This window comes from Caretta caretta, chromosome 1 (assembly GCF_965140235.1).
Source record: "Caretta caretta isolate rCarCar2 chromosome 1, rCarCar1.hap1, whole genome shotgun sequence".
NCBI classification, from domain to species: domain Eukaryota; kingdom Metazoa; phylum Chordata; order Testudines; family Cheloniidae; genus Caretta; species Caretta caretta.
This window is the reverse complement of record NC_134206.1, coordinates 165,556,740-165,583,386: the sequence shown is the minus strand read 5'-3', so window position 1 is coordinate 165,583,386 and position 26,647 is coordinate 165,556,740. Positions and strand designations below refer to the sequence as shown.

General features: G+C 42.4%; 1 protein-coding gene and 1 long non-coding RNA gene across 9 annotated transcripts in view; one reads left to right on the top strand and one right to left on the bottom strand.

Annotated features, from left to right (window-relative positions):
- Positions 1 to 26,647, top strand: part of ITSN1 (intersectin 1) — a 226,228-nt gene that overhangs the window by 60,232 nt on the left and 139,349 nt on the right. For 6 of the 8 annotated variants that reach the window (XM_048867649.2, XM_075132962.1, XM_075132964.1 and 3 more), the window contains 4 exons: positions 14,391 to 14,551; positions 18,818 to 18,997; positions 19,886 to 19,979; positions 24,503 to 24,603. In XM_048867649.2, the coding sequence (XP_048723606.1) occupies positions 14,391 to 14,551; positions 18,818 to 18,997; positions 19,886 to 19,979; positions 24,503 to 24,603 (536 nt within the window). Of the gene's footprint in view, positions 1 to 14,390; positions 14,552 to 18,817; positions 18,998 to 19,885; positions 19,980 to 20,382; positions 20,425 to 24,502; positions 24,604 to 26,647 lie in introns of those variants that run through there. The other 2 variants (XM_075132970.1, XM_075132972.1) reach the window with 2 other exon arrangements.
- On the bottom strand, positions 5,178 to 25,759 carry LOC125644188 (uncharacterized). Its single transcript, XR_007358920.2, has 3 exons — positions 25,507 to 25,759; positions 6,076 to 6,178; positions 5,178 to 5,698 (listed from the first exon to the last, which is right to left on the bottom strand). It is a non-coding gene; the product is annotated as an uncharacterized LOC125644188 (long non-coding RNA).

Below are 26,647 nucleotides of genomic sequence, written 5' to 3'. Positions count from 1 at the left end.
ACATCTGATGAAGTGAGCTTCCTCTGAAACCTGTCACTTGAAGAAAAACTTCCCTCCCCATTAGCCTCTTTGGATGAAGCTAAGTAAATATCTGACTGTAGATAGTCTAGCACAGATTACTGCTGTTTTACAAAAATCCTAGGAGTTAAAAAGGAACTCTAAGTGGCTCTTTCCACAGAAACTGAAAGCATGCTTAAAAATCTGATAGTTTCCTTTGTCATCAGTTGAAGCATAATTGTGTGTAAATAGACAACAGTTCTCAGCCAGATCTTTGGCCTGTAATGCAATGGCAAGAAGGCAATTATATTAACAGCCACAATAGTTGTTCAAAGCAATCTGAGATGTAAAGAAACAAGAAATTTTGACCTACCCCGATTTGAGGGGTAGGATACTCCAAAGGACATCTTTGTGTGGTGGATTAAATGATCAGTAGCATGGTTCCCAAAGGTCTTGTGTTAGCTTCAAATCTTTGTGCTTATTCATGTGGATCCATTGTCACTTTTAGGTCTGAGAGACTTTCGGCTTCCATGGAGGAAGAGTGTACAGCACTTACATAGGAAAAGCTTCAGGAGGTGTCACAAGATCTATTTAGTGGATTCATCTGCCTCAGTCTTTAGCCCAAGTGCTCTGTACGCTGTTTCAGACTATAGGTCCAGATCTTTATATGTGGGAAGAAAACTATTTACAACCTTAGTTCTCTATCTGTATTCTCTATTTCCCAGTCTAGTTGGAGTTCACCACTGACAATACCCTCAGTTTGTTAGGACTGTCATTTTTTATGAAGTTTACAGAATCTATAGGAAAAAGTTAAAACAATAAGCAACTTAAGGCCCCCAATGCTGCAAATGTGTATCTTTACTTGTGTATCTTTACTTGCCACAGGGGCGGATTTACCAGTAAACACAGGGTGCCCTGGCACGGGGCCCACCAACAACAGGGGGCCCCAGGGCCAGGCACTCAGGCAGCTCAGCACCAGCACACACATACACCCCTCCCGCGGGGGGGCGCTGGGCAGGGGAGCAGGAAGGAAGGCTCCCTTGCAGCCTCAAGGGAGCAGGCGGGTGGTGTGGGTGGCAGGAGTGCCGCAAACGCGGAAGGACTCAGGAGGAGCACAGGGCGGCTGCGCAGCCAGCCGGAGAGAAGCGGCACTTTGACGGGGAAAGCGCTGCTTCTCTCTGGCTGCTGGCTGTGCGGCTGCCCCTGCTCCTTCTGAGTCCTCCGCCCATGTTCGCAGGGCTGGATTCCGAAAGGGGCTTTAGAGCTGCAGCCTGGGGCCCCCTTAGCCAAAGGCCCTGCAGCCCCTGTGTTCCAGGATACCCTGCCTGGCAGGGGACGGCCCCCAGAATTGTGGCCATGGGGGCGATGCCGCACTGCGCGGAGCCACCTGTACCCCCCCGCAGCAAACAGGAGCTGCCCCAGGTAAGTGCTCTGCACTCCCTGCCAGCCTCCTCCCCCACCCTGAGCCTCCTCCCCCACCCTAAGTATCGCCCAGACCCTGCACCCCTAGCCCTGAGCCCTCGGAGGAGAATGGAGAAAAAAAGAATGAAAAACGGGGTTGGAGGGGAGATAAGTGAGACTGCTCCCCCCACAGTTGGGGGCCCCAGAAATGAAGCTGAGCACAGGGCCCCACTAACTCTAGATCCACCACTGACTTGCCTAATTATTTCCAAGGTCTTCAGTAGGGCTACTTGCTTGAGGGAAAGTTTTGCATATGATAGTGTTGGCAGGATTGGGACCTAACTCATTAACTTGTTAGATTCATGGCTCCAAAAACCAAGTCTGATGTAATGCAAAGTCACATCTGCTTTTATAGATTCTTTTGTTAGCTAAGGAAGCATTGTCTGGGGAAATACAGCTATGAGGCAGGAATTGCTGAGGGTTTGGCCTTGTTGACTGATAGTTCCGACAGCCTTCAGATCTGTTACAGGAGGAGTAATGCATTTTAGAATTGTCAAAGAGATATCATTTCATAATTTTAAAAAAATTTGGCTTGCATATTTTTAAAAATATCTTCAAGTATGATTTTAAAAGGTGTAGTTCTCTTTTAAATTTGGTGAAAATTGGATTGCTATTTTGAGTAATGAAAAATCTGTTTTCACTAAAATAGAATGTCAGGAAAAGCTACCTCGTTGAAATGGTGTTTAAATATTTTCTGCCCAACAGAGCTACTCTGAAAATATTTTGAAGTTGCAGTAATTTGTTTTTAGATGTGAGACTACATGAAGGCTGTATTATAAAATTTAAAATTCAGTTCTTAACAAAACATCTGTGAGCATGTTGGGACTTTTCTAGCGCAAGGCCGAGGAACTGCTATGGTTTATCATGACAATTCCTCTGCTGATCTACTTTTTTCAGGCTTTGTTGTCTGTCAAGCCAGTAATCTATAAAGTGTCTAAATAGTCTTTGAAATGGGACCGTAATGATTCAGAAGGCAAGAACTATTTTTAACTGGGCCATAATCTGGATTTCTTCCAAAACCCACAATCCCTCCTGAAATCCTCCACCCAGTCCCCTCATCTCTAGCTTATTTTAAACTAGTACTGGAAATAACCAGTGCAAGCTGCTGCTTATTATATTCAGAGTTCTATTTCTGCAGCGAACATTAAAATAGTTGGTAGATTTACCCTCTTCTGACACCTGCTTTCCTTCTAATAGTCTCAAATTTGTGGAAGCTAGAAGAATGATGGGAAAATATGATGGTAGGGCAGACCCTGGGATTTTACTATTTAATGTATACAGTAGTTTAGTGATACCGAAGACTCAGTTCCTGCTGTTGTTTGGGTTTCATAGTTTAGGATGAATATGGGAATTTAAGGCTAGATTTAATCCAGATCTTCAGTTGCAGTAGAACTTCCTGGCTGGAGTGTGTAGCATTCTAAAAATAACCTTTAGAAAGATATTTTTATAGTTTAATAAGCCATGCTCTAAGCAGCACAAATCCTGCCTGCCCAATCCTTGCCCTCACCATCACTCTCACAGATGGCAATATTGCAGAGATTCCACGGCAAGGTATGGGAAAGATGGTAGTGCTGCTTCTACCAAAGTGTAGGCGGGGAGAGATTCATGAGAAGAGGACCCCTTTTGCACCTAGATTTTGGGGGTCTGATTCAGCCTTTTGCAATTATCCAAGTAAAAATATCTACAGTTATGAACACAGGCACATTTTATAGATATAATAAATCTGTAATCAATTTACTGTTCTATGGTGGTTTCCAGCCAGGTCTTAAATAAATGAATTAATGTACATTAAGTTCTTCCTAATTTTGTTATAACCGGATACTTTGTGTTTTGTGGAACAGTGAAATGTAGGTGGTAGTTACTGTCAGCTACTCACAGCACAAGGCAATGTTTACACAAAAGTAGCATTGTAAACTCAGGTTAGATTCTCTTAAAGTGATAAGAAACATGAAGTTTCTCTGTTAATTGAAAAGAGCCTTTCAGAGATACAAAAGCTTAGCTTTGTATTTCTGCTAGCACACTGTAATCATTTAAATGTGTGTAAATAATGCAGCGTTGTAGTTGTACTTCATTTTCCTGAAATTTGTGTGAAGTTGAATAAAGTAGCAAAACTGTTGAACTACAGCAAATGAGTAGAATAGCAGGAAAGACATTAACTAGAGATGAAAGATTTTTTTTTGACTAAATGGGTAGATAGGAGTTTTCTCATTCAATGAACATAATGGGAAGTGTGCATATCTTGCTTCTGATTATTATTAATTGCACATAGAAGGAAACTATGTAGAGTAAAAATGTATTGCCCAAAATGTGGGAAACTACTAATGGAATAATACCACCTAGCTAGGTATAATGCTTTCCATTAGTAGATCTCAAAGTGCTTTCAAAGGAGATCATTATCATGTAATGTCTGAATGAACCAGTCACATACAATGTGATGATACTTAATAGTATTCTCATGGTCAGGTGTGTGGCAGATTGAGGAGCTCTTCCTACTTTTAATAGCCGAAAACCTCCTGGAGTAGTTTGTAAATAAAAGTTGATTATGTAGTTGTAGAAGCCTTCTGGGCAGAACAAATAAGCACTGTTACAAAGGCATTTGCTTAAATATCTTCCCCCCCCCCCCCCCCCACAGCTATTGTACCACTATATCCCAGCATCAGAAATCACTTAATTGCCTGATCTGACAGTGCCATTTGGATGGACTCAGCAGAACTGACTTCTACATATGAAAAGTGAGAGATATGTTTAGTGGGGAAAACACCAGTTGCTCAGAGTGTGATCAAAGAAATCTGTCAGAGTAGCTTTCTTCAGACAGTCTCTCTGTGATTGATATTTATGGTTAACCACCTGAGACCACATATACTAACCCCCGCCCCCCCCCCTGCACCAGTTACAACTTGGGGTCTGAATAAAGGATGACTAAACCCTGAAGAAAACTTTAATCAGAATAAACATGCTTTTCCTTTGAGTATTCTTGTAGACTGAGTGGCCTTTTTATTTGCCTTCAAAAGGTCTGGTGTTCTTTTTGTAAACTTTGTAATTTTGTAAATTTAACTTAAATATTTGTTACTGCATTCCATCATCTTTAATACTTAGCAATTTATAAGTAAGTTACTACACCTACGGTATTCATGTCTTCCTTTCACTCAAATGCAAAAGCACTGGAGGGCAAGTTATAGCCTTTAAATCTCTGGATTCCTGGGTAGAAATTCTGACAGATCAGATGCCTTTGACCTCAACCTTAGTGTCTGTGAACATTTCAAAGTCACCATGTAACTTGGTATAATTTTGATTTTCTTTCTAATCAAGCATCTTAGGAGTTGAACATGACTGCTATAGGTCAGGATCAAGGTGCATTGGTTGAGCTATGTCAGTCTGAAAAAGTAAATAAGCACATTGGTGAGAGACTTCTAACAAACTGGGTCTTCCATTAGAAGAGCTGGATGATACTGGGGACAGCAAGAGAATTCAACATGTTGTATAATAGCATCTCTCTTGGTGGTATCCTCTCCAGCCACTGGGAGATGTCCACTCTGATCTTCTTGTCGAAACTTAAACTATGCATTTCTTCAACAAAGGAATGATATTTTAGTTCAGTACAGCAGTTGTGGGGTAATATGCACAAGGCTGAAGTCTAAAAGTAATTCGCTATTTGAAAGGTTTCAGAGTAACAGCCGTGTTAGTCTGTATTCGCAAAAAGAAAAGGAGTATTTGTGGCACCTTAAAGACTAACCAATTTATTTGAGCATAAGCTTTCGTGAGCTACAGCTCACTTCATCGGATGCATACTGTGGAAAATACAGAAGATGTTTGTTTTTATACACACAAATCATGAAAAAATGGGTGTTTACCACTACAAAAGGTTTTCTCTCCCCCCACCCCACTCTCCTGCTGGTAATAGCTTCACCGCTCATCTGGTCCACTCTCCGCAATGGTACCTGTGGAGAGAAGATGAAAGCGGTTAGTTACCTGTCCGCGTTGCTGGAACCCGGACATTCCCCCTTCTTCTTCTGGAGGTCACATGTTGCCAAGCTTCTTCACTGGCCTCTTGGCTCCGCTGTGCAACCTGCTCTAAATCTTTAGAGCTTTGTGCCTGTAGAAGCATATCCTGACTTTTGTCCAGAAAATCCTCCGTTTCTCGTATGCAATGCAGGGTCGTTATCTGTTGCTCCAGACCTTCAATCTTCTCTTCCAATATGGAGACCAGCTTGCACTTTGTACAGACAAAGTTGCTTCTGTCCTGTGGAAGGAAGACAAACATGGCACATCCAGTGCAGGTCACAACAGCTGAATCCCCCCTTCCATATCACCTTCCTACTGTGAGCTTCCTCAGAGAAGTTGGCAAGATGTAAGCCTCACTGGGCTCACTCCAGGCGAACTCCCAGGCAAACGCCTGTTGTGTGCTGCTCTGCTGTTCCCCGCTGCTCTGCCACCTCTCAGCTGGTTCGCGAAGCACTGGCTATTTTTAAACAGCCAGGCTTCCCTGAAACAGACAGCCCCAGTGCCCGCCCCCTGCAGGCTACCAGCCAATCAGGCACTCACTCAGGCTCTCACACTGCCCTCCCAGCAAACACACACTCGGATACTTACTCAGCAAACACGCACTCGGATACTCACCAATCCCAGGCAAACTCCTGCTGTGTGCTGCTCTGCTGTTCCCCGCTGCTCAGCCGCCGCTCAGCTGGTTCGCGAAGCTCTGGTCCACTCTCCGCAATGGTACCTGTGGAGAGAACATGAAAGCGGTTAGTTACCTTCTGCGGAAAAGGACCTAGGGGTGACAGTGGACAAGAAGCTGGATATGAGTCAGCAGTGTGCCCTTGTTGCCAAGAAGGCCAATGGCATTTTGGGATGTGTAAGTAGGGGCATAGCGAGCAGATCGAGGGACGTGATCGTCCCCCTCTATTCGACATTGGTGAGGCCTCATCTGGAGTACTGTGTCCAGTTTTGGGCCCCACACTACAAGAAGGATGTGGATAAATTGGAGAGAGTCCAGTGAAGGGCAACAAAAATGATTAGGGGTCTGGAACACATGACTTATGAGGAGAGGCTGAGGGAACTGGGATTGTTTAGTCTGCAGAAGAGAAGAATGAGGGGGGATTTGATAGCTGCTTTCAACTACCTGAGAGGTGGTTCCAGAGAGGATGGTTCTAGACTATTCTCAGTGGTAGAAGAGGACAGGACAAGGAGTAATGGTCTCAAGTTGCAGTGTGGGAGGTTTAGGTTGGATATTAGGAAAAACTTTTTCACTAGGAGGGTGGTGAAACACTGGAATGCGTTACCTAGGGAGGTGGTAGAATCTCCTTCCTTAGAAGTTTTTAAGGTCAGGCTTGACAAAGCCCTGGCTGGGATGATTTAATTGGGGATTGGTCCAGCCTTGAGCAGGGGGTTGGACTAGATGACCTCCGGAGGTCCCTTCCAACCCTGATATTATGTGATTCTATGTAAAGTGATCACTCTCCTTACAATGTGTATGATAATCAAGGTGGGCCATTTCCAGCACAAATCCAGGTTTTCTCCCCCCCAACACTCTCCTCCCACTCTCCTGTTGGTAATAGCTTTTCTAAAGTGATCACTCTCCTTACAATGACAGGTTTCAGAGTAACAGCCGTGTTAGTCTGTATTTGCAAAAAGAAAAGGAGTACTTGTGGCACCTTAGAGACTAACCAATTTATTTGAGCATGAGCTTTCGTGAGCTACAGCTCACTTCATCGGATGCATACCGTGGAAACTGCAGCAGACTTTATATACACACCAGAGAACATGAAACAATACCTCCTCCCACCCCACTGTCCTGCTGGTAATAGCTTATCTAAAGTGATCATCAAGTTGGGCTATTTCCAGCACAAATCCAGGTTTTCTCACCCTCCACCCCCCCACACACAAACTCACTCTCCTGCTGGTAATAGCCCATCCAAAGTGACAACTCTCTACACAATGTGTATGATAATCAAGTTGGGCCATTTCCTGCACAAATCCAGGTTCTCTCACCCCCCTCCAAAAAACACACACAGAAACTCACTCTCCTGCTGGTAATAGCTCATCCAAAGTGACCACTCTCCCTACAATGTGCATGGTAATCAAGGTGGGCCATGTCCAGCACAAATCCAGGCTCTCTCACCCCCCCCCCTTTTTTTTTCCCGGGGACACACACACACACAAACTCACTCTCCTGCTGGCAATAGCTCATCCAAACTGACCACTCTCCAAGTTTAAATCCAAGTTTAACCAGAACGTCGGGGGGGGGGGGGGTAGGAAAAAACAAGTTGTTTTTTTTTTTTTTACAAATCAGATGTCAAGAATTATAACATTCATAAACCAGTCGGAGAACACTTCAGTCTCTCTGGTCACGCAATCACAGACATGAAGGTCGCTATCTTAAAACAAAAAAACTTCAAATCCAGACTCCAGCGAGAAACTGCTGAATCGGAATTCATTTGCAAATTGGATACTATTAATTTAGGCTTAAATAGAGACTGGGAGTGGCTATTTCCCCTTGTTTTTTCCTACCCCCCCCCTCCCAGACGTTCTGGTTAAACTTGGATTTAAACTTGGAGAGTGGTCAGTTTGGATGAGCTATTGCCAGCAGGAGAGTGAGTTTGTGTGTGGGGGGGTGGAGGGTGAGAAAACCTGGATTTGTGCTGGAAATAGCCCAACTTGATGATCACTTTAGATAAGCTATTACCAGCAGGACAGTGGGGTGGGAGGAGGTATTGTTTCATGTTCTCTGTGTGTATATAAAGTCTGCTGCAGTTTCCACGGTATGCATCCAATGAAGTGAGCTGTAGCTCACGAAAGCTCATGCTCAAATAAATTGGTTAGTCTCTAAGGTGCCACAAGTACTCCTTTTCTTTCTCCTTACAATGTGTATGATAATCAAGGTGGGCCATTTCCAGCACAAATCCAGGGTTTAACAAGAATGTCGGGGGCGGGGGGGGGTAGAAAAAAACATGGGGAAATAGGCTTGAATAGAGACTGGGAGTGGCTAAGTCATTATATAAGGTAACCTAAGTTAATTGTATCCAATTTGCAAATGAATTCCAATTCAGCAGTCTCTCGCTGGAGTCTGGATTTGAAGTTTTTCTGTTGTAATATCGCAACTTTCATGTCTGTAATTGCATGACCAGAGAGATTGAGGTGTTCTCCGACTGGTTTATGAATGTTATAATTCTTGACATCTGATTTGTGTCCATTTATTCTTTTACGTAGAGACTGTCCAGTTTGACCAAGGTACATGGCAGAGGGGCATTGCTGGCACATGATGGCATATATCACATTGGTAGATGTGCAGGTGAACGAGCCTCTGATAGTGTGGCTGATGTTATTAGGCCCTTTGATGGTGTCCCTTGAATAGATATGTGGGCACAGTTGGCAACGGGCTTTGTTGCAATTATAGGTTCCTGGGTTAGTGGTTCTGTTGTGTGGTATGTGGTTGCTGGTGAGTATTCACTTCAGGTTGGGGGGCTGTCTGTAGGCAAGGACTGGCCTGTCTCCCAAGATTTGTGAGAGTGTTGGGTCATCCTTCAGGATAGGTTGTAGATCCTTGATAATGCGTTGGAGGGGTTTTAGTTGGGGGCTGAAGGTGACGGCTAGTGGCGTTCTGTTATTTTCTTTGTTGGGCCTGTCCTGTAGTAGGTGACTTCTGGGTACTCTTCTGGCTCTATCAATCTGTTTCTTCACTTCCGCAGGTGGGTATTGTAGTTGTAAGAACGCTTGATAGAGATCTTGTAGGTGTTTGTCTCTGTCTGAGGGGTTGGAGCAAATGCGGTTGTATCGCAGAGCTTGGCAGTAGACAATGGATCGTGTGGTGTGGTCAGGGTGAAAGCTGGAGGCCTGTAGGTAGGAATAGCGGTCAGTAGGTTTCCGGTATAGGGTGGTGTTTATGTGACCATTGTTTATTAGCACTGTAGTGTCCAGGAAGTGGATCTCTTGTGTGGACTGGTCCAGGCTGAGTTTGATGGTGGGATGGAAATTGTTGAAATCATGGTGGAATTCCTCAAGAGCTTCTTTTCCATGGGTCCAGATGATGAAGATGTCATCAATATAGCGCAAGTAGAGTAGAGGCATTAGGGGATGAGAGCTGAGGAAGTGTTGTTCTAAGTCAGCCATAAAAATGTTGGGATACTGTGGGGCCATGCAGGTACCCATAGCAGTGCTGCAGATTTGAAGGTATACATTGTCCCCAAATGAGAAATAGTTATGGGTAAGGACAAAGTCACAAAGTTCAGCCTCCAGGTTAGCCGTGACATTATCGGGGATAGTGTTCTTGATGGCTTGTAGTCCATCTTTGTGTGGAATGTTGGTGTAGAGGGCTTCTACATCCATAGTGGCCAGGATGGTGTTATCAGGAAGATCACCGATGGATTGTAGTTTCCTCAGGAAGTCAGTGGTGTCTCGAAGGTAGCTGGGAGTGCTGGTAGCGTAGGGCCTGAGGAGGGAGTCTACATAGCCAGACAATCCTGCTGTCAGGATGCCAATGTCTGAGATGATGGGGCGCCCAGGATTTCCAGTTTTATGGATCTTGGTTAGTAGATAGAATATCCCTGGTCGGGGTTCCAGGGGTGTGTCTGTGCGGATTTGATCTTGTGCTTTTTCAGAGTTTCTTGAGCAAATGCTGTAGTTTCTTTTGGTAACTCTCAGTGGGATCAGAGGGTAATGGCTTGTAGAATGTGGTGTTGGAGAGTTGCCGAGCAGCGTCTTGTTCATATTCCGACCTATTCATGATGACAACAGCACCTCCTTTGTCAGCCTTTTTGATTATGATGTCAGAGTTGTTTCTGAGGCTGTGGATAGCATTGTGTTCTGCATGGCTGAGGTTATGGGGCAAGTGATGCTGCTTTTCCACAAATTCAGCTCGTGCATGTCTGCAGAAGCACTCTATGTAGAAGTCCAGTCTGCTGTCTCGACCTTCAGGAGGAGTCCACTCAGAATCCTTCTTTTTGTAGTGTTGGTAGGGAGGTCTCTGTGGATTAGTATGTTGTTCAGAGGTGTGTTGGAAATATTCCTTGAGTCAGAGATGTCGAAAATAGGATTCTAGGTCACCACAGAACTGTATCATGTTCGTGGGGGTGGAGGGGCAGAAGGAGGGGCCCAGAGATAGGACAGCTGCTTCTGCTGGGCTAAGAGTATAGTTAGATAGGTTAACAATATTGCTGGGTGGGTTGAGGGAACCATTGCTGTGGCCCCTTGTGGCATGTAGTAGTTTAGAAAGTTTAGTGTCCTTTTTCTTTTGTAGAGAAGCAAAGTGTGTGTTGTAAATGGCTTGTCTAGTTTTAGTAAAGTCCAGCCACAGGGAAGTTTGTGTGGAAGGTTGTTTTTTTATGAGAGTATCCATTTTTGAGAGCTCATTCTTTATCTTTCCCTGTTTGCTGTAGAGGATGTTGATCAGGTGATTCCGCAGTTTCTTTGAGAGCGTGTGGCACAAGCTGTCAGCATAGTCTGTGTGGTATGCAGATTGTAATGGATTTTTTACCTTCAGTCCTTTTGGTACGATGCACATCTGTTTGCATTTGGAAAGGAAGATGATGTCTGTATCTGTACGAGTTTTTTCATGCAGTTGATAGATTTCCACTCCATACAGCTAAATGCAGGGCCTTGCATAATGACAGGTTTCAGATTAACAGCCGCGTTAGTCTGTATTCGCAAAAAGAAAAGGAGTACTTGTGGCACCTTAGAGACTAACCAATTTATTTGAGCATAAGCTTTCGTGAGCTACAGCTCACTTCATCGGATGCATACTGTAGAAAATACAGTTGGGGTGTTGGGGGGGAGGGGGGGGAGAGAACCTGGATTTGTGCTGGAAAAGGCCCACCCTGATTATCATACACATTGTAAGGAGAGTGATCACTTTGCATAAGCTATTACCAGCAGGAGAGTGGGGTGGGGGAAGAGAAAACCTTTTGTAGTGGTAAACACCCATTTTTTCATGATTTGTGTGTATAAAAACAAACATCTTCTGTATTTTCCACAGTATGCATCCGATGAAGTGAGCTGTAGCTCACGAAAGCTTATGCTCAAATAAATTGGTTAGTCTCTAAGGTGCCACAAGTACTCCTTTTCTTTTTGCTATTTGAACTCTCAGTTGATTAGTGTCTCAACTCTTACTGTTTTGAGTTCTTCCTATCTGGTTCATCATATAGTTTTTTTGTTTGTTTGTTTTTAAAGTATTCTGTACAGCATATGTCTGGTTGCTTGTGACAAATATATTTGTATTCCCAGTAGAGTAGCAAAGGACAAAAAGACTTCAGGGAAGTTAATCAAACTCTTGGTTTACACACCAATATATAGGACTATAGGAGACATTTGAACTTGGTAGCTGGCAGAAATGGACAGCCCTAACGAATTAGGCTATGTAGCAAGTTTACTTTGCTTTTTAACTTTTTCCAGGAGCAGTTCTGTTCCTTCTAGCAAAAACCCCATCTTCGTTATAATCTACAAAGTTCCTGTCCTCTTGCCTACAATAAGGTTCCCTCAAACCTCTAACATTCTCAGTCTGATTATAAGTATCTTGTATTTTAACTATCTTTGGGCTACTTTACACTGGCAGCGGCATCGCTTTAACGTGACTTGTGTAGTCATGGCAGAGCGCCAGGAGAGAGGTCTCCCAGCGCTCTAAAAAAACCCACCTCCACGAGGGGCGTAGCTATCAGTGCTGGGAGCCCAGCGCTGGTGTACTGTCTACACTGGCATTTTACAGTGCTGAAACTTGCTGCGCTCAGGGGGGGTGTAGACAAGCCCTTTGCTCATACAGCAGGAGATACTGATTTCTTATCTCAATTTCTGGCAGTTAAGTAACTGTTGTTTCAGGGAGGCCCTCATCATGGTGAGGTTGTGGGAGGAGGAGGACGAGATGAGCTATAGCTTACCCTCTCAAAAAAAGCATATTTCCTCCGTTAGTCCTGGTTGGTTTTGCTCATCTCATCTCTTCATTCTGGCTGTTGGGAACTACTTACTTAGCTGCCATGTCACTGCCACAACAGAGCCTTTATAACTAATAGCTGAAGCTATATCATACTAGCAACTTTATAAGTAATGACCGAAACATACATACTCAGTTCTGAGGATACTACTGATTAGTCTTTAGAAATCTCAGCTGGTTAACCAGGCTGATTAGAGTCCCAGAGAGTTAGGCAGATCTTACATCCAGCTGCTGAACAGCAGGCAACATTCATCTGGAATATTTGAGTGAACTTCCCTGGGTGAGAAGTGAGAAATAAAGGCATCAGGGGGCCAGTCTCTCTAGCAAGTGCTCTTGCCTCTGGAATTCTCTTCCACTAGAAGTATGCGTACTAGCTGGGCCACATTCAAGAAGTGCTCCAGTTTCTAACTGTAAATTCCGGAGCCCTTAGCATACAGAGATGGCTTTCTCATTCCTCTCTGTAAGTTTGTAGTGCCAGATTTTTGACTGGTGTCAATCAGCATTTTTCGTAGCCAAACAGGAAAAAAAAGCTTGGTTAGTTTTGAACCAAAACTGAATTAGGTAGTTTGTTTTTTCTCATTGTAATGAAAAACAGAAAATTTTGTTCAAGTCAAATGAAATGTTTTGAGTGTCAGTTGACATCTTTAAATTTTTTGTTTTCAGAAAAGGTTTTCAGCAGAAATTACTTGCCAGATTTGACCTGAATTCACAAATAGTTTTGGTGCCCCGAAAAAGTCAGTTTTGGGGTGGATTTATCATTTGCAGAGCCAGGTTACATGGAAGACAATGGAGCTAGTCTGATTTGCACTTGCTGAAAATCTGGCCCATAGCATTATGGAGGGCTGGGAGTTTCCCTGTGCTTGGCAAAATATTGCTTGTCATCTCAACGATGTCCAATATGCTTTGAGAGTACACTGATGCACTGATATAGCAACAAATTGGCTTCAGCTCCCGTCTTACAAATTTTCTCAGCTTTGCCTCTAGTCATGTGGGCACAGTGTTTACCTGCTCAGTTATTGAACTTCATTAATTATTGCCAATCCAGGAAGGTGCTTTTGATGACCCTTAATTTACTTACATAAATGCTTTCCTTGCTGCTGATTTAATTGGAAATAAACTCAGAGTTTAACTATACTGTCTAGCCTCCCAGCTGGGCATCTGATCACAGTATTGTGTTGCCATGTCCATGTCCTATGATCAAAATATATATGTTTTATTTTTAGTTTGAAATAATCCTAAAATGTTTGTACTGGAGTTAGAATAACTTTTATTCTCTCTAAGGAAAGCAACATAGTATAACTCTTAATTTATAATTGCTTAAATCATTAACATGCATTTACTTGTTTTGTTTTGGTTCCCAGTTGCAGGAGCTAGTGTTGTCCCTCTTCATCCCCTCCTGCCCTCCCCACCCCCCTGCTGTGCACTGTTTTCTTAAACAGTCCACTTTTTGTTTCTTCATTTGATGTACTGTAAAGTCAGAGACTACTCTACATGAAAGCCTATTCAAAAACTGGCCCCAATGTTTTATACTTGAATGCTATTGTTTAACTGAAAAACTCATTTGTATACTCAGCTATAATGGTGTTTAGTACAGAGCATGAATTTAAAGAGCAATTTATTATAGGACTAGCTGAAGTACAAATTTGTTGACTAAGTCATTTGGATCCCTGTGGTGCTGTGTGCAGTACCATGTCACTTTAATTTGTGCAATTTAGCAAAGTTTCTATAGAATTACACTAATCCTTTCTTTCAGCTTACTGTACTATAGTTCCTTTATGGAGTAAAACATAACTTAGAAAATCACAATTTTATCTTTCAAAGGAAGAAATAGAGACGTTTTCAGTTTGTTCTTTAAATGGTGGCTTAGTAACCCTGGTTCTGCTCTGCAGAATTCCTCTTTAAATGGGAATCAGATGATTCTTGAGTTTCTTGGTATATGTGGGTTTTTTGTTTGATTGTGGGAGACTTCACAAGGTCATAATTTAAAAACATAATTGTAAATCCTGCTTATTTGTAGGGCACTGGCTGACATGAACAATGATGGGAGGATGGACCAGATGGAATTTTCTATTGCTATGAAACTTATCAAACTAAAACTACAAGGTTATCAGCTCCCCTCTGTACTCCCTTCTGCCATGAAGCAGCCTCCTATTGCTGTTCCTGGTGCACCAGGGTTTGGTAAGAGCAAAATTTGTTTCTAGTTCTGTGGTATGATAACCTCTATAAAAGTTTTGTTTGGGGGGTTTATATTTTGATTTATTTCAATTTCTAAAATTGAAAAAGGTACTACTTAAAATCAAAACGATATATAGTTTTAAAACAGCCTAATGAGCCTGGCTCCTTAGCATCCAGGCATAATCAATAACAAGTCAGTTTCCTACTCCATTGCAGACCCTGCTCTGCTCCCTCTGTACTCTCACCATCACCAAATATTAGGAAAAGCAGATGAGCCCTGTACCATGCTGTGAAGATCAACAGAGCTGGGCTGTTTCAGACCAAGGGGAGTGAGTGAATTCCGAAGTTGGGGGCCTTCAGTGAGACCACCTTGCTGGCAGTTTCCTTAGGTCTTCATTAATGGGTTCCAGCTCTAACACCTCTGCCACAGTTACAATCAGCGATCTCGATTTAATTTAACCAAAATAGTGTGGAGCAGTCCACACCTGTTTGCCTATGCAAAGAGTGGCATTAATAGTAGTAGCCAGAGTGGCTACTGCTGCTCTTGTAACTTGTAACTGGTATTGCTGAAGTGGTCATGACTCCAAAGAAAGGATTGGGTAACATAGGATTGAAATAGATGGCATAAAATAAATGGGTGGGTAAAAACCTGGGTCCTAATGCTTAACATGTTGAGTTTCTTCTGCATTCTGGTGTTGAGAGCCACTTTACATGTAACCTTTAGTTTGCAACATCTTCTGGTATTTAGATGCCTGGTAATTGTGATCACCATAAAGAGTGAATTAAATAAATAATGTATTTGGTAAGTGTTGCACCAAAACTCACCTTTTAAAACCTGTATATCTGCTAATTAGTTATTTTTCTCCCCCCTCCCTTCCCCCAAACTTTTGCTGTTTGGTTTATAAAAAACTTTATCTGGGGCCCTAATGGTTGAGTGAAGTTCAAAAGGACAAATATTGGACTTAAGGAAGAAAAAGCATAAAAGATTGAAATTAAATTATGAAGCAAGAAATCCAGCAAATAATTAGGTTTTCTTTTCCTAGCCCACTGTAGACATGCTCCCAGCTGTGTGCATGTAGCCTCACCTCTTTCCCCAGTGGAATCGCTGAATCTCCTTGACCGCCACTTGTCATCTGTGCAGCTGTGCTCATACCTAAAATATCTTCTTACTGTGCTTTACCCTATTAGCTTTGCATTGCTTTGTTTTGGCAGTAGGCTGTGAGCAGTTCTGAAACTCATTCTTTTTGGACGGTGGCTAAATGTAGATTTTCAGTTCTCTACCCACTAGTGTTTGACAGTGTTGCTCTTTAGCTAGCACACAGTGAACAATTTTCTAAAGGCAGGTTTCAGAGTAGCAGCCGTGTTAGTCTGTATCCGCAAAAAGAACAGGAGGACTTGTGGCACCTTAGAGACTAATAAATTTCTTTAAGCATAAGCTTTCGTGAGCTACAGCTCACTTCATCGGATGCATGCAGTGGAAAATACAGTGGGGAGATTTTATATACACAGAGAACATGAAACAGTGGATGTTACCATACACACTGTAACGAGAGTGATCAGGTAAGGTGAGCTATTACCAGCAGGAGAGGGAAAAAACCTTTTGTAGTGATAATCAAGATGGGCCATTTCCAGCAGTTGACAAGAACGTGTGAGGAACAGTGAGGGGAGGGGTGGAAATAATCATGGGGAAATAGTTTTACTTTGTGTAATGACACATCCACTCCCAGTCTTTATTCAAGCCTAATGTAATGATGTCCAGTTTGCAAATTAATTCCAATTCAGCAGTCTCTCGTTGGAGTCTGTTTTTGAAGTTGGAGTCTTTTTTTGTTGAAGAATGGCCACTTTTAGGTCTGTAATTGAGTAACCAGAGAGATTGAAGTGTTCTCCGACTGGTTTTTGAATGTTATAATTCTTGACGTCTGATTTGTGTCCATTTATTCTTTTACGTAAAGACTGTCCAGTTTAGCCAAAGTACATGGCAGAGGGGCATTGCTGGCACATGATGGCATATATCACATAGGTAGATGCGCAGGTGAGCGAGCCTCTGATAGTGTGGCTGATGTGATTAGGCCCTATGATGGTGTCCCCTGAATAGATATGTGGACACAGTTGGCAACAGGCTTTGTTGCAAGGATAGGTTCCTGGGTTAGTGGTTCTGTTGTGTGGTGTGTGGTTGCTGGTGAGCATTTGCTTCAGATTGGGGGGGCTGTCTGTAAGCAAGGACTGGCCTGTCTCCCAAGATCTGTGAGAGTGTTGGGTCATCCTTCAGGATAGGTTGTAGATCCTTGATAATGCGTTGGAGGGGTTTTAGTTGGGGGCTGAAGGTGACGGCTAGTGGCGTTCTGTTATTTTCTTTGTTGGGCCTGTCCTGTAGTAGGTGACTTCTGGGTACTCTTCTGGCTCTATCAATCTGTTTCTTCACTTCCGCAGGTGGGTATTGTAGTTGTAAGAACGCTTGATAGAGATCTTGTAGTTGTTTGTCTCTGTCTGAAGGGTTGCAGCAAATGCGGTTGTATCGTAGAGCTTGGCTGTAGAAAATGGATCGTGTGATTTGGTCTGGATGAAAGCTGGAGGCATGTAGGTAAATATAGCGGTCAGTAGGTTTCCGGTATAGGGTGGTGGTTATGTGACCATCGCTTATTAGCACCGTAGTGTCCAGGAAGTGGATCTCTTGTGTGGACTGGTCCAGGCTGAGTTTGATGGTGGGATGGAAATTTGTTGAAATCATGGTGGAATTCCTCAAGGGCTTCTTTTCTATGGGTCCAGATGATGAAGATGTCATCAATATAGCGCAAGTAGGGGCATTAGGGGATGAGAGCTGAGGAAGTGTTATTCTAAGTCAGCCATAAAAATGTTGGGATACTGTGGGGCCATGCGGGTACCCATAGCAGTGCCGCTGGTTTGAAGGTATACATTGTCCCCAAATGAGAAATAGTTATGGGTGAGGACAAAGTCAAAGTTCAGCCTCCAGGTTTGCCATGACATTATCGGGGATACTGTTCCTGACGACTTGTAGTCCATCTTTGTGTGGAATGTTGGTGTAGAGGGCTTCTACATCCATAGTGGTCAGGATGGTGTTATCAGGAAGATCACCGATGGATTGTAGTTTCCTCCGGAAGTCAGTGGTGTCTCCAAGATAGCTAGGAATGCTGGTAGCGTAGGGCCTGAGGAGGGAGTCTACATAGCCAGACAATCCTGCTGGCAGGGTGCCAATGTCTGAGATGATGGGGCATCCAGGATTTCCAGGTTTATGGATCTTTATGGATTATGGATGTTTGGAGTTCTAGGGGTGTGTCTGTGCAGATTTGTTCTTGTGCTTTTTCAGGGAGTTTCTTGAGCAGATGGTGTAGTTTCATTTGGTAACCCTCAGTGGGATCAGAGGGTAATAGCTTGTAGAATGTGGTGTTGGAGAGCTGCCTAGCAGCCTTTTGTTCATATTCCGACCTATTCATGATGACGACAGCACCTCCTTTGTCAGCCTTTTTGATTATGAGGTCAGAGTTGTTTCTGAGGCTGTGGATAGCATTGTGTTCTGCATGGCTGAGGTTATGGGGCAAGTGATGCTGCTTTTCCACAATTTCAGCCTGTGCATGTCGGCGGAAGCACTCTATGTAGAAGTCCAATCTGTTGATTCGACCTTCAGGAGGAGTCCACTCAGAATCCTTCTTTTTGTAGTGTTGGTAGGGAGGTCTCTGTGGGTTAGTATGTTGTTCAGAGGTGTGTTGGAAATATTCTTTGAGTCGGAGACGTCGAAAATAGGATTCTAGGTCACCACAGAACTGTATCATGTTCGTGGGGGTGGCGGGGCAGAAGGAGAGGCTCCGAGATAGTGTGTATGGTAACACCCATTGTTTTGTGTTTTCTGTGTATATAAAATCTCCCCACTGTATTTCCCACTGCATGCATCTGACGAAGTGAGGGGTAGCTCACGAAAGCTTACGCTCAGATAAATTTGTTAGTCTCTAATATGCCACAAATTTTCTAAAGCAAACTCTTTTATATTTCTTTGGTTAGCATTGCAGTCACATAATCCTGTAATATACATACACTATAAAATATTATGTTCTTCTCCCTAAACCATTTCATGTTGCCATTACTAACTAAGAGCTTGGTAACCCTGGAGTTTTTCAGAGTCTTTATCCTCACTTCAACCTGCTGTCTAATTCTAGGTTTACTGCTGTATAACTCTGCAGTCTGCAAACTCCTTAAATTATTTTCTGATACAAATGATTCTAAATTGGAAAAATGTCTACTTTTTCTTGTGTGCAGGTATTGGGGGCATTGTCAGCATGCCATCTCTTACAGCTGTAGCCCCAGTACCGATGGCGTCCATTCCAGTAGTAGGAATGTCTCCACCTTTAGTATCTTCTGTTCCTAAAGCAGCAGTGCCTCCCCTGGCTAATGGAGCTCCTGCTGTTATACAACCTCTGCCTGCTTTTGCTCATCCTGGTATGCTGCATACTGACACTATGTATTTACTTTTTTTCTGTTAAATTGTTGAGCAATTTTCTTTGTATCCAAAAAGAGAGAATATGGTATTAGTAACTGTTATTATTTTAAAGAATTGCTTTATTTAGGGAATACACTTAAATTGGGTCAATTCAAATAGGATTAAAAAAAACCTTAAACCTTCAGTAGAAGAAATCTAGGTTTATTATATTTTAAAACTACTTAGATTTTTTCAGATATTTCTATACACAATCCAACAATAACCATGAACAAAATGTTGGCACTCTAGTAAAAGTACAATTAAATTAGCTTGCCCATCATCCAGAATTGATACCTACAAATTGGTACTCCTTACCTATTTCATAGAATAGAATATCAGGGTTGGAAGGGACCTCAAGAGGTCATCTAGTCCAACCCCCTGCTTAAAGCAGGACCAATCCACAAGTTTTTGCCCCAGATCCCTAAATGGCCCCCTCAAGGATTGAACTCACAACCCTGGGTTTAGCAGGCTAATGCTCAAACCACTGAGCTATCCCTCTCCCACTAACCATTAAGATAATACTGTTCTTTGGATTACTTTCAAAATACCAGAATATGCAGTATTCCAATTTTTATTTTATAAAGTAAGCTGCTCTTTTAATGTATCAACCAGATTTATATTAAGAATGCAAATACAGGAAGTCATGAAGGTGATGTGTGTTGTATTTTTTGTGGGGCAGAGGAAAGGTTACTAATTTATTTTTGTATTGGGAACATTGCCTAAAAAACCCCCAAACTGATTTTAAAATTATAATACTTGTTTTGTGGGGTTAGCAGTTAGTTGTCTATCATTATGAATTGTACAGATATGTTTCAAATTTACTTTTATGATTATTCTTACTATTACAGCCACATTGCCAAAGAGTTCTTCCTTTAGTAGATCTGGACCTGGGTCACAGTTAAACGCTAAACTGCAAAAGGCACAATCATTTGATGTGGCTAGGTAAGTTAGTGTGGAGAGTGTGTGCATGCACATGTGAAATATGCTCTAGCAAGCAGTACTGCCTTAGACTCTAATAGATTAATACCATCCTTCATTAAACTTAACTTCTGTAATTCAGAAAATCAAGTCTTGTCAAGTTATTACTTCAAAGGTTTTATAGAATATCTTCATTAAATGTGAAATACTAGATTAGTTACAAACCAGTGAAATACAGCATTTTTAACTGTTGTAAAAGTTTCAAGTCACATTACAACATGAGGCTTTTGAGTGTGTACAGAAAAGTACATGCCTAAAGTGAGCCTAATCTGGTTCGTTTCGTATCACTAGGCCACTCCTTTTGTGCTACAGAAAGATAACACTTACATTTTTCTTAGAAAACAGAGAAGTAGTTTCAGAAGTAAAATATTAAAATGTGGGAGTGCAGTCCAGAGACTAACTCTTTCTTGTAAGTTTTTTGGTTTTATATTTTTTGTTATATGTAAGAATTTATTAAAAGACTGGTCCAAGGAGACATAAAATATTGACTTAAAGAGAACTTTGATGGGGGAGGGAAGCTAATCGTTGCGATATAGTGTTGAGGACTGAACAGTTGTTGAAATCCCTGTGGATTTCAGGGAAGAAAATAATTACTGCTTCACATACCATTTTTAAGTGTTAAAATTTTGTTTGGCTTTTAATCTTAGCTCTCCAGGTAAATTGTGTTTGGAAGTTTCTTTTGTGTCAGTGTTAGATGCTAAATGTCACTATTACTTGTCTGTAAATGAGATTTAAAAATGCCTTGCAACTCAAACTTTTTTTTGTCTGAGTATTGTTGGGACCAGTGGAAGCAGTATGCTGTAATCCCCACACGGGGAGTGGAGTGTACCGCTTTCACCAGTGTGACGTAATAGTGATTAGCTCCATAGAGACTGAAATCCAGGACTCCTTAGGTAAAAGAACTGGATATTCCTTAAGACAGCTATCACAGTGATAAGGCAAACTTCACCTCTGACTCTCTGGTCTCTTCTAGAGCTGGGTGGGATATGGTTTTCCTTTCCTGTAAAACCTTTGAGATTTCAAAAATTTTCCTGTTACATATTGGGATGAGCCTGAGACCTTTTGAAGTTTTGAGGTGAAGGAGAATAGGACAATGGGCAGACTATTCAGGGATCGATATCTCTGAATATCTCCTGTTGGAGCTGTTCCACTGTGTATAAAAAGTATTCACTGGGCCAGAGAGACACTAACTTTATAGTCCAGCGAATAGGGCAGCCGCTTGGGATGTGGGAGACCCAGATTAAAATCTGCACTCTGAGTCAGACAGAATGCCCTAACCATCATGCTGTTAGCTATTCTGAGGTGATCGGGTTCTCTCATTTTGATCAGAAATTCCATCATTTAAACAGATATGGTTCTACAAAATTTTGGTTTTGATGAATTGGCATTTTCTGATGAGAAAACATTTTTAGTAGGGCTGTCAATTAATTGCAGTTAATTTGTTTTGAGTTAATCTCTTGAGTTAACTCAATTCAAAAAAATTAATTATGATCACAGTTTTAATCACACCGTTAAACAATAGAATACCAATTTAAACTTATTTTAAATATTTTTGGATTTTTTTTATATTTTCAAATATTGATTTCAATTACAACACAATACAAAGTGTACAGTGGTCACTTTATATTATATTTATTTGCACTGTAAAAGATGATAAGAAATAGCATTTTCCAATTCACTTTATACAAGTACTATATTGCAATCTCTTTATCGTGAAAGTGCAACTTACAAATGTAGATTTGTTTGTTTGTTACATAATTGCACTCAAAAACAAAATGTAAAACTTTAGCACCTACAAGTCCACACGGCTGATGACTGGTTCTGCTAGATAACTATTCAAAGCAGTGCGGACTGATGCACGTTCATTTTTCATCATCTAAGTCAGATGCCACCAGGTTGACTTTCTTTTTTGATGGTTCAGGTTCTGTAGTTTTCCAAATCAGAGTGTTGCTCTTCTAAGACTTCTGACATCAGATTCCACACCTCATCCCTCTCAGATTTTAGAAGGCACACCAGATTCTTAAACTTTGGGTAGAGTGCTGTAGCTCTCTTTAGAAATTTCATATTGGTACCATCTTTGTGTTTTTGTCAAGTCTGCAATGAAAGTGTTCGTAAAATGAACATCTGCTGGGTCGTCATCCAGGACTGCCATAACATGAAATATATGGCAGAATGCAGATAAAACCACGGAGCAGGAGACATACAATTCTCCCCCAAGGAGTTCAGTTACAAATTTAATTAACGGATTTTTTTTTAAATGATAGTCATAATCATGGAAGCATGTCCTCCGGAATGGTGACCGAAGCATGAAGGGGCATACCAGTGTTTAGCATGTAAACGGGGCATGTAAATACCTTGCAATGCCTGCTACAAAAGTGCCATGTGAATGCCTCTTCTCACTTTCAGGTGACATTGTAAATAAGAAACGGGCAGCATTATTTCCCATAAATATGAACAAACTTGTTTGTCTGAGCAATTGGCTGAACAAGAAGTAGGACCGAGTGGACTTGTAGGCTCCAAAGTTTTACATAGATTTTTTTTAAAAAACTGAAATAAAAAATAAAACATTTGTAAGGTGCAAATATTTGTAAACAAAAATATAGTGACTACTGTATACTTTGTATTCCGTGTTGTTGTTGAAATCAATATATTTGAAAATGTAGAAAACATCCAAAAACATTTAAATAAAATGGTATTCTATTGTTTAACAGTGCGATTAAAGCTACGATTAATCATGATTCATTTTTTTAATCATTTGACAGCCCTAATTTTTAGAGTTCTAGCCTGAATCTGTTGACCTGTGCTGTAGTGCTTTTTCCCACCATGGGCTCCAAAATGCAGCGTAGACATACCTTCTCAGACTTGAGCCCTGGGCTGCCGTTCTTTGTGATCAGTCATAATTATCTCAGCAGGCCTGACTTATCTTCAGTGCCTGCAGTACCGTTCCCTCTGGGAACAGTGACAGTGCTTTAAGAAGGCTATCTACCCACTGGTTACCAAAATATTACTTACTTAGAACCAAAATGTTTTAGAGAACAGATCTTAAAACAATAAACTATTCGCTACGTGTTGCTGCCTCTCTAAAGCTTAACATTGCAGGGAGCAGGAAAAGGTCCATTTTTCTTCAGACTTCCTCCATAGATCTGCTCTCTGCGTTAGCCTGTCCCCTTTGACACCCTCTCACAGCTGATACCTCCTCCAGTCTTCCCTTTTTGACTGTTCAGTGTTTGTTTGGAGGATACTTGTCTAGATCCATTGTGTTGCTTTCCGGCTTGTTTTTCCCACAATCCCTTATTAAGCTGCATTAGTACAGGAAAATCTTATAACTTGTTATACAATAACTTCACTGATCAGTTCACATACAGTGTTCATAAAATTATTATCTCTTAGTATTCTTAGATTATTACATAGCAGCTCCATATCAGTCACCACAGCCATCCAATACTGGGAATAAACAGGAATAGATTGTGGGGGGAGGACAAATGCATACAAATATGGTGGCTTTTCAGTGATCGATATTTTAAAAATCTTTTAATTCACCTGTCATCACTTAAATTAAGACATTAATATTTTGTATTCCAGTGCAAAATGTAGAAGATGTACTTTAAGATTAAAAGGATCTCACTAGTTTAACAACTTTAATTTAAAATAAATATATAGTGTGAGGAAAGGGGGAGGGGGGAGATAAGGGATGCAGACTGGCTCAGGCAATGTTAGAATGGAATATAAGAGTCACTACCAGTTTAGTGGTTTCAGCCCTTCTCAGCTCAGTAGGGAAAGTAGTTGCTATGCAATCTGTTCAGTGGCCTATGTGAAAGAAATTGGATTGTCTCAGTCCAATTCTTACTGTGTCCTAGCGTCCTGGCATGTTTTGGCAGACTTAATAGAGGACCATGGGTTAAATGGAGCTGAAGACTGAACTAACATTTCATTCCTATACCTGCTCTCTCCAGTTCTTAGTACTGAGACACATTGGCAGCTAGCATGGGGAAACTGTCTCTGCAAATAGCTGACCTATTTAAAAATACTTGTATTTTCCGTTAGCTCTGTTTGTTTCTTTTCAGCTCTGTTATCAGCCTCCGGTTGGTTGGTTGCTAGGCTGGAAAGACACCTGGTTAAGGTTAGCATAAGATGAGATGCTGTTTCTACCAACTACGTGGAGAGTTTCCCACCATACAGTTGAACAAAGATTTTTGCATATTTTGGATCTTCCAAAGCACTGAGACTATTTACTTTTCTACCTTTCTGAAAAAGCAAAGCTATCTATGACAAGGATGAATATTTGGCCTAATTTGGGATAAGAAACATGCTTTTAAAATGCTGAACTGGGTAACTGTTCTCAACCACCACTTCAATAGTATGTAATCTTTTTGAAGTAAGAGCTGGGAAAAATTGTTGAAAGAACAAATTCAGATGTAAACCTTGAACTTCAATCTGTCCTCCTGTAGCTTGAAATATGAGTATTTTTTTCTCTCTCCTAATTCCAGTGTGCCTCCTGTAGCAGAATGGGCTGTTCCTCAGTCATCAAGACTGAAATATAGGCAGCTGTTCAATAGCCATGACAAAACTATGAGTGGACACTTAACAGGTATTAGAACAATTTTTATATTCTTTATTTTTTTGCTTCCATTTGATTGATCTTTGACAACTATGTGTCTGTTAATGTGGTGCTTGAATTATGGAAGGCGAGTGAAAGCAGAGTTCGCATCCTGAAATGAGTAACTTTCCAAATGGGGGGAAAAAGCTTATTTTCTATATTACTGTTTTCCATCCGCCCTTTGATTACAACTGAGAGCAAACATATGATCATTTGTGAGTGGTTGCTACTTAGGGCTTGTCTACACAGGGAAGTTAGAATGCAGCAAACTAGGGTGTGAATTTATGGCACACTAGCTACTCTGCCCTGTCTCCCCAAGTGGACATTCTGACTGCACTAAAAGAGCCTGCACGAGAACGCATTTAGTGCGCAGAATGTTGACTTGGAGAAGATAGTGCAGAGTAGCTAGTGTACCGTAAATTCACATGCTAGTTTGCTGCATGTTAACTTCTCTGTGTAGACAGGCTCTTAGTAAAATGGGCGAGGGTTGGGGAAGGGAGTTCAAAAGCCATCTAATGCCCCTGTGTGACAGGCTTCAGTTGGTCCACTGAGCCACTGTGGGGGGGTGGAGAGTTACTGCCTCACCAGCAGGCCTTGATCACACCTTTCTGTCACTAGGGAATTAGCGGAGGGAGGTGTGCCGGCAAGAATCTGTGGCGCACCCCTCAGGCAGGGGAAGTGCCGGCAAGAGTCTGTGGCGTTGTCGGGATTCTGCTACCCTAGGCGGGTTGGTTGGGGTAAGGGAACGCAGGCCCACCCAACTCCACTGCATTCCAGCTCAGGGCCCTGACAATGGCGGGACCCTCTCCTCCCGCCACTGGGTGAGCGGGGAGCCATCCGCTGACCAAATAGACCCACCGCACTGTGCAGTTCTGCCCCTGGGCTACTTCCTACCCGGTCTCTTGAGCGGGTCCCTCTGGTCCCTCCAGCTCGTCAGGGTATTCAGCTGCTGGCAGCTCCAGCTCCCCCTCCGTGTCAGGCTCACACTGGCCTGGGTTACTGCCTGGCTCCTCCAGGTACTCGGCAGCTGGCAGTCCTGGTAGCCCCAGTCCTTCCTCCAGGTCAGGTTTCTCCTGGCCCAGGGTCTTCCCTAGCTCAGCAGCAGGGTCTGAAGGGAACAGCCAGCAGCCTGTGTCTGTCTCCCTCCCTGGTGCTGCCCTGACTGGGCTAAGGGCCCCGCCCTTTGTACTTCCTGTTCCATCCCTCCCCTTCCAGGGATTGGAGTAAGCTTGGTCTGGCCCCACCCACTCAGGTTGGGAGAGTGGCTCTTTACCCTCTGGTTCGGAGGGAAACCACCCTGGCTCCCTACACCCTGGTACAGGATTATGAGAGGTACTGGGCACCTGCAACTTCCATCAGCTTCTTGCTAATTTTTTTCCTCTCCTCACTCCTGCTTTCACACTGATTGATTTATTGTCAGGGTGATCCCTTCTGGCCTTAAACTCTAACTATGACTCTGAGATCCATGCCCCAGAACTTACTTAATTTTCTTTTTGAAACTTATCCTGCCGGTGTAGTTGGACAGGGCTCCTGATCTCCACTGACCACCCAAAAAGGAAAAGCCTTTGACAATTGTGGAATTCTTCTTGTCCCCATTACTCCTTGTTGACAACCTACCAAGCGGGTGAAAGTGTTGAGTAGTGATTAACACTATCAGCTGGCTGGTAGGCTGTCATGGCTTGTAGGCTGTCAAAGAGGAGCTTTTCTCTTCAGACCACACACACAGTTGCCTCTGCCCAAGAGAGAACCCACCCCAAATGGGGGGAGGCACTGAGCATGTACAGGAGTCCTCCCTCACCCTTATGTCATCCCAAGAGTTTATTGCGAGGTATGAAATTGGTTGTGGCAAACTGTGACTCCTGCAAAGGGCATGGGTGGCTGGGTCAAGCTTTGTGTGCCCCTTTCATGAGAGACAGTTTCCTCATCATGATAGCAAACTGCCTGTGCAGTGGGAAAGGGTACATCAACTGTGGGATTATTAATCCTAGCAGCATTCCTTAATCTTAGATATTCTTTTAAAATAACTTCCCTCTTG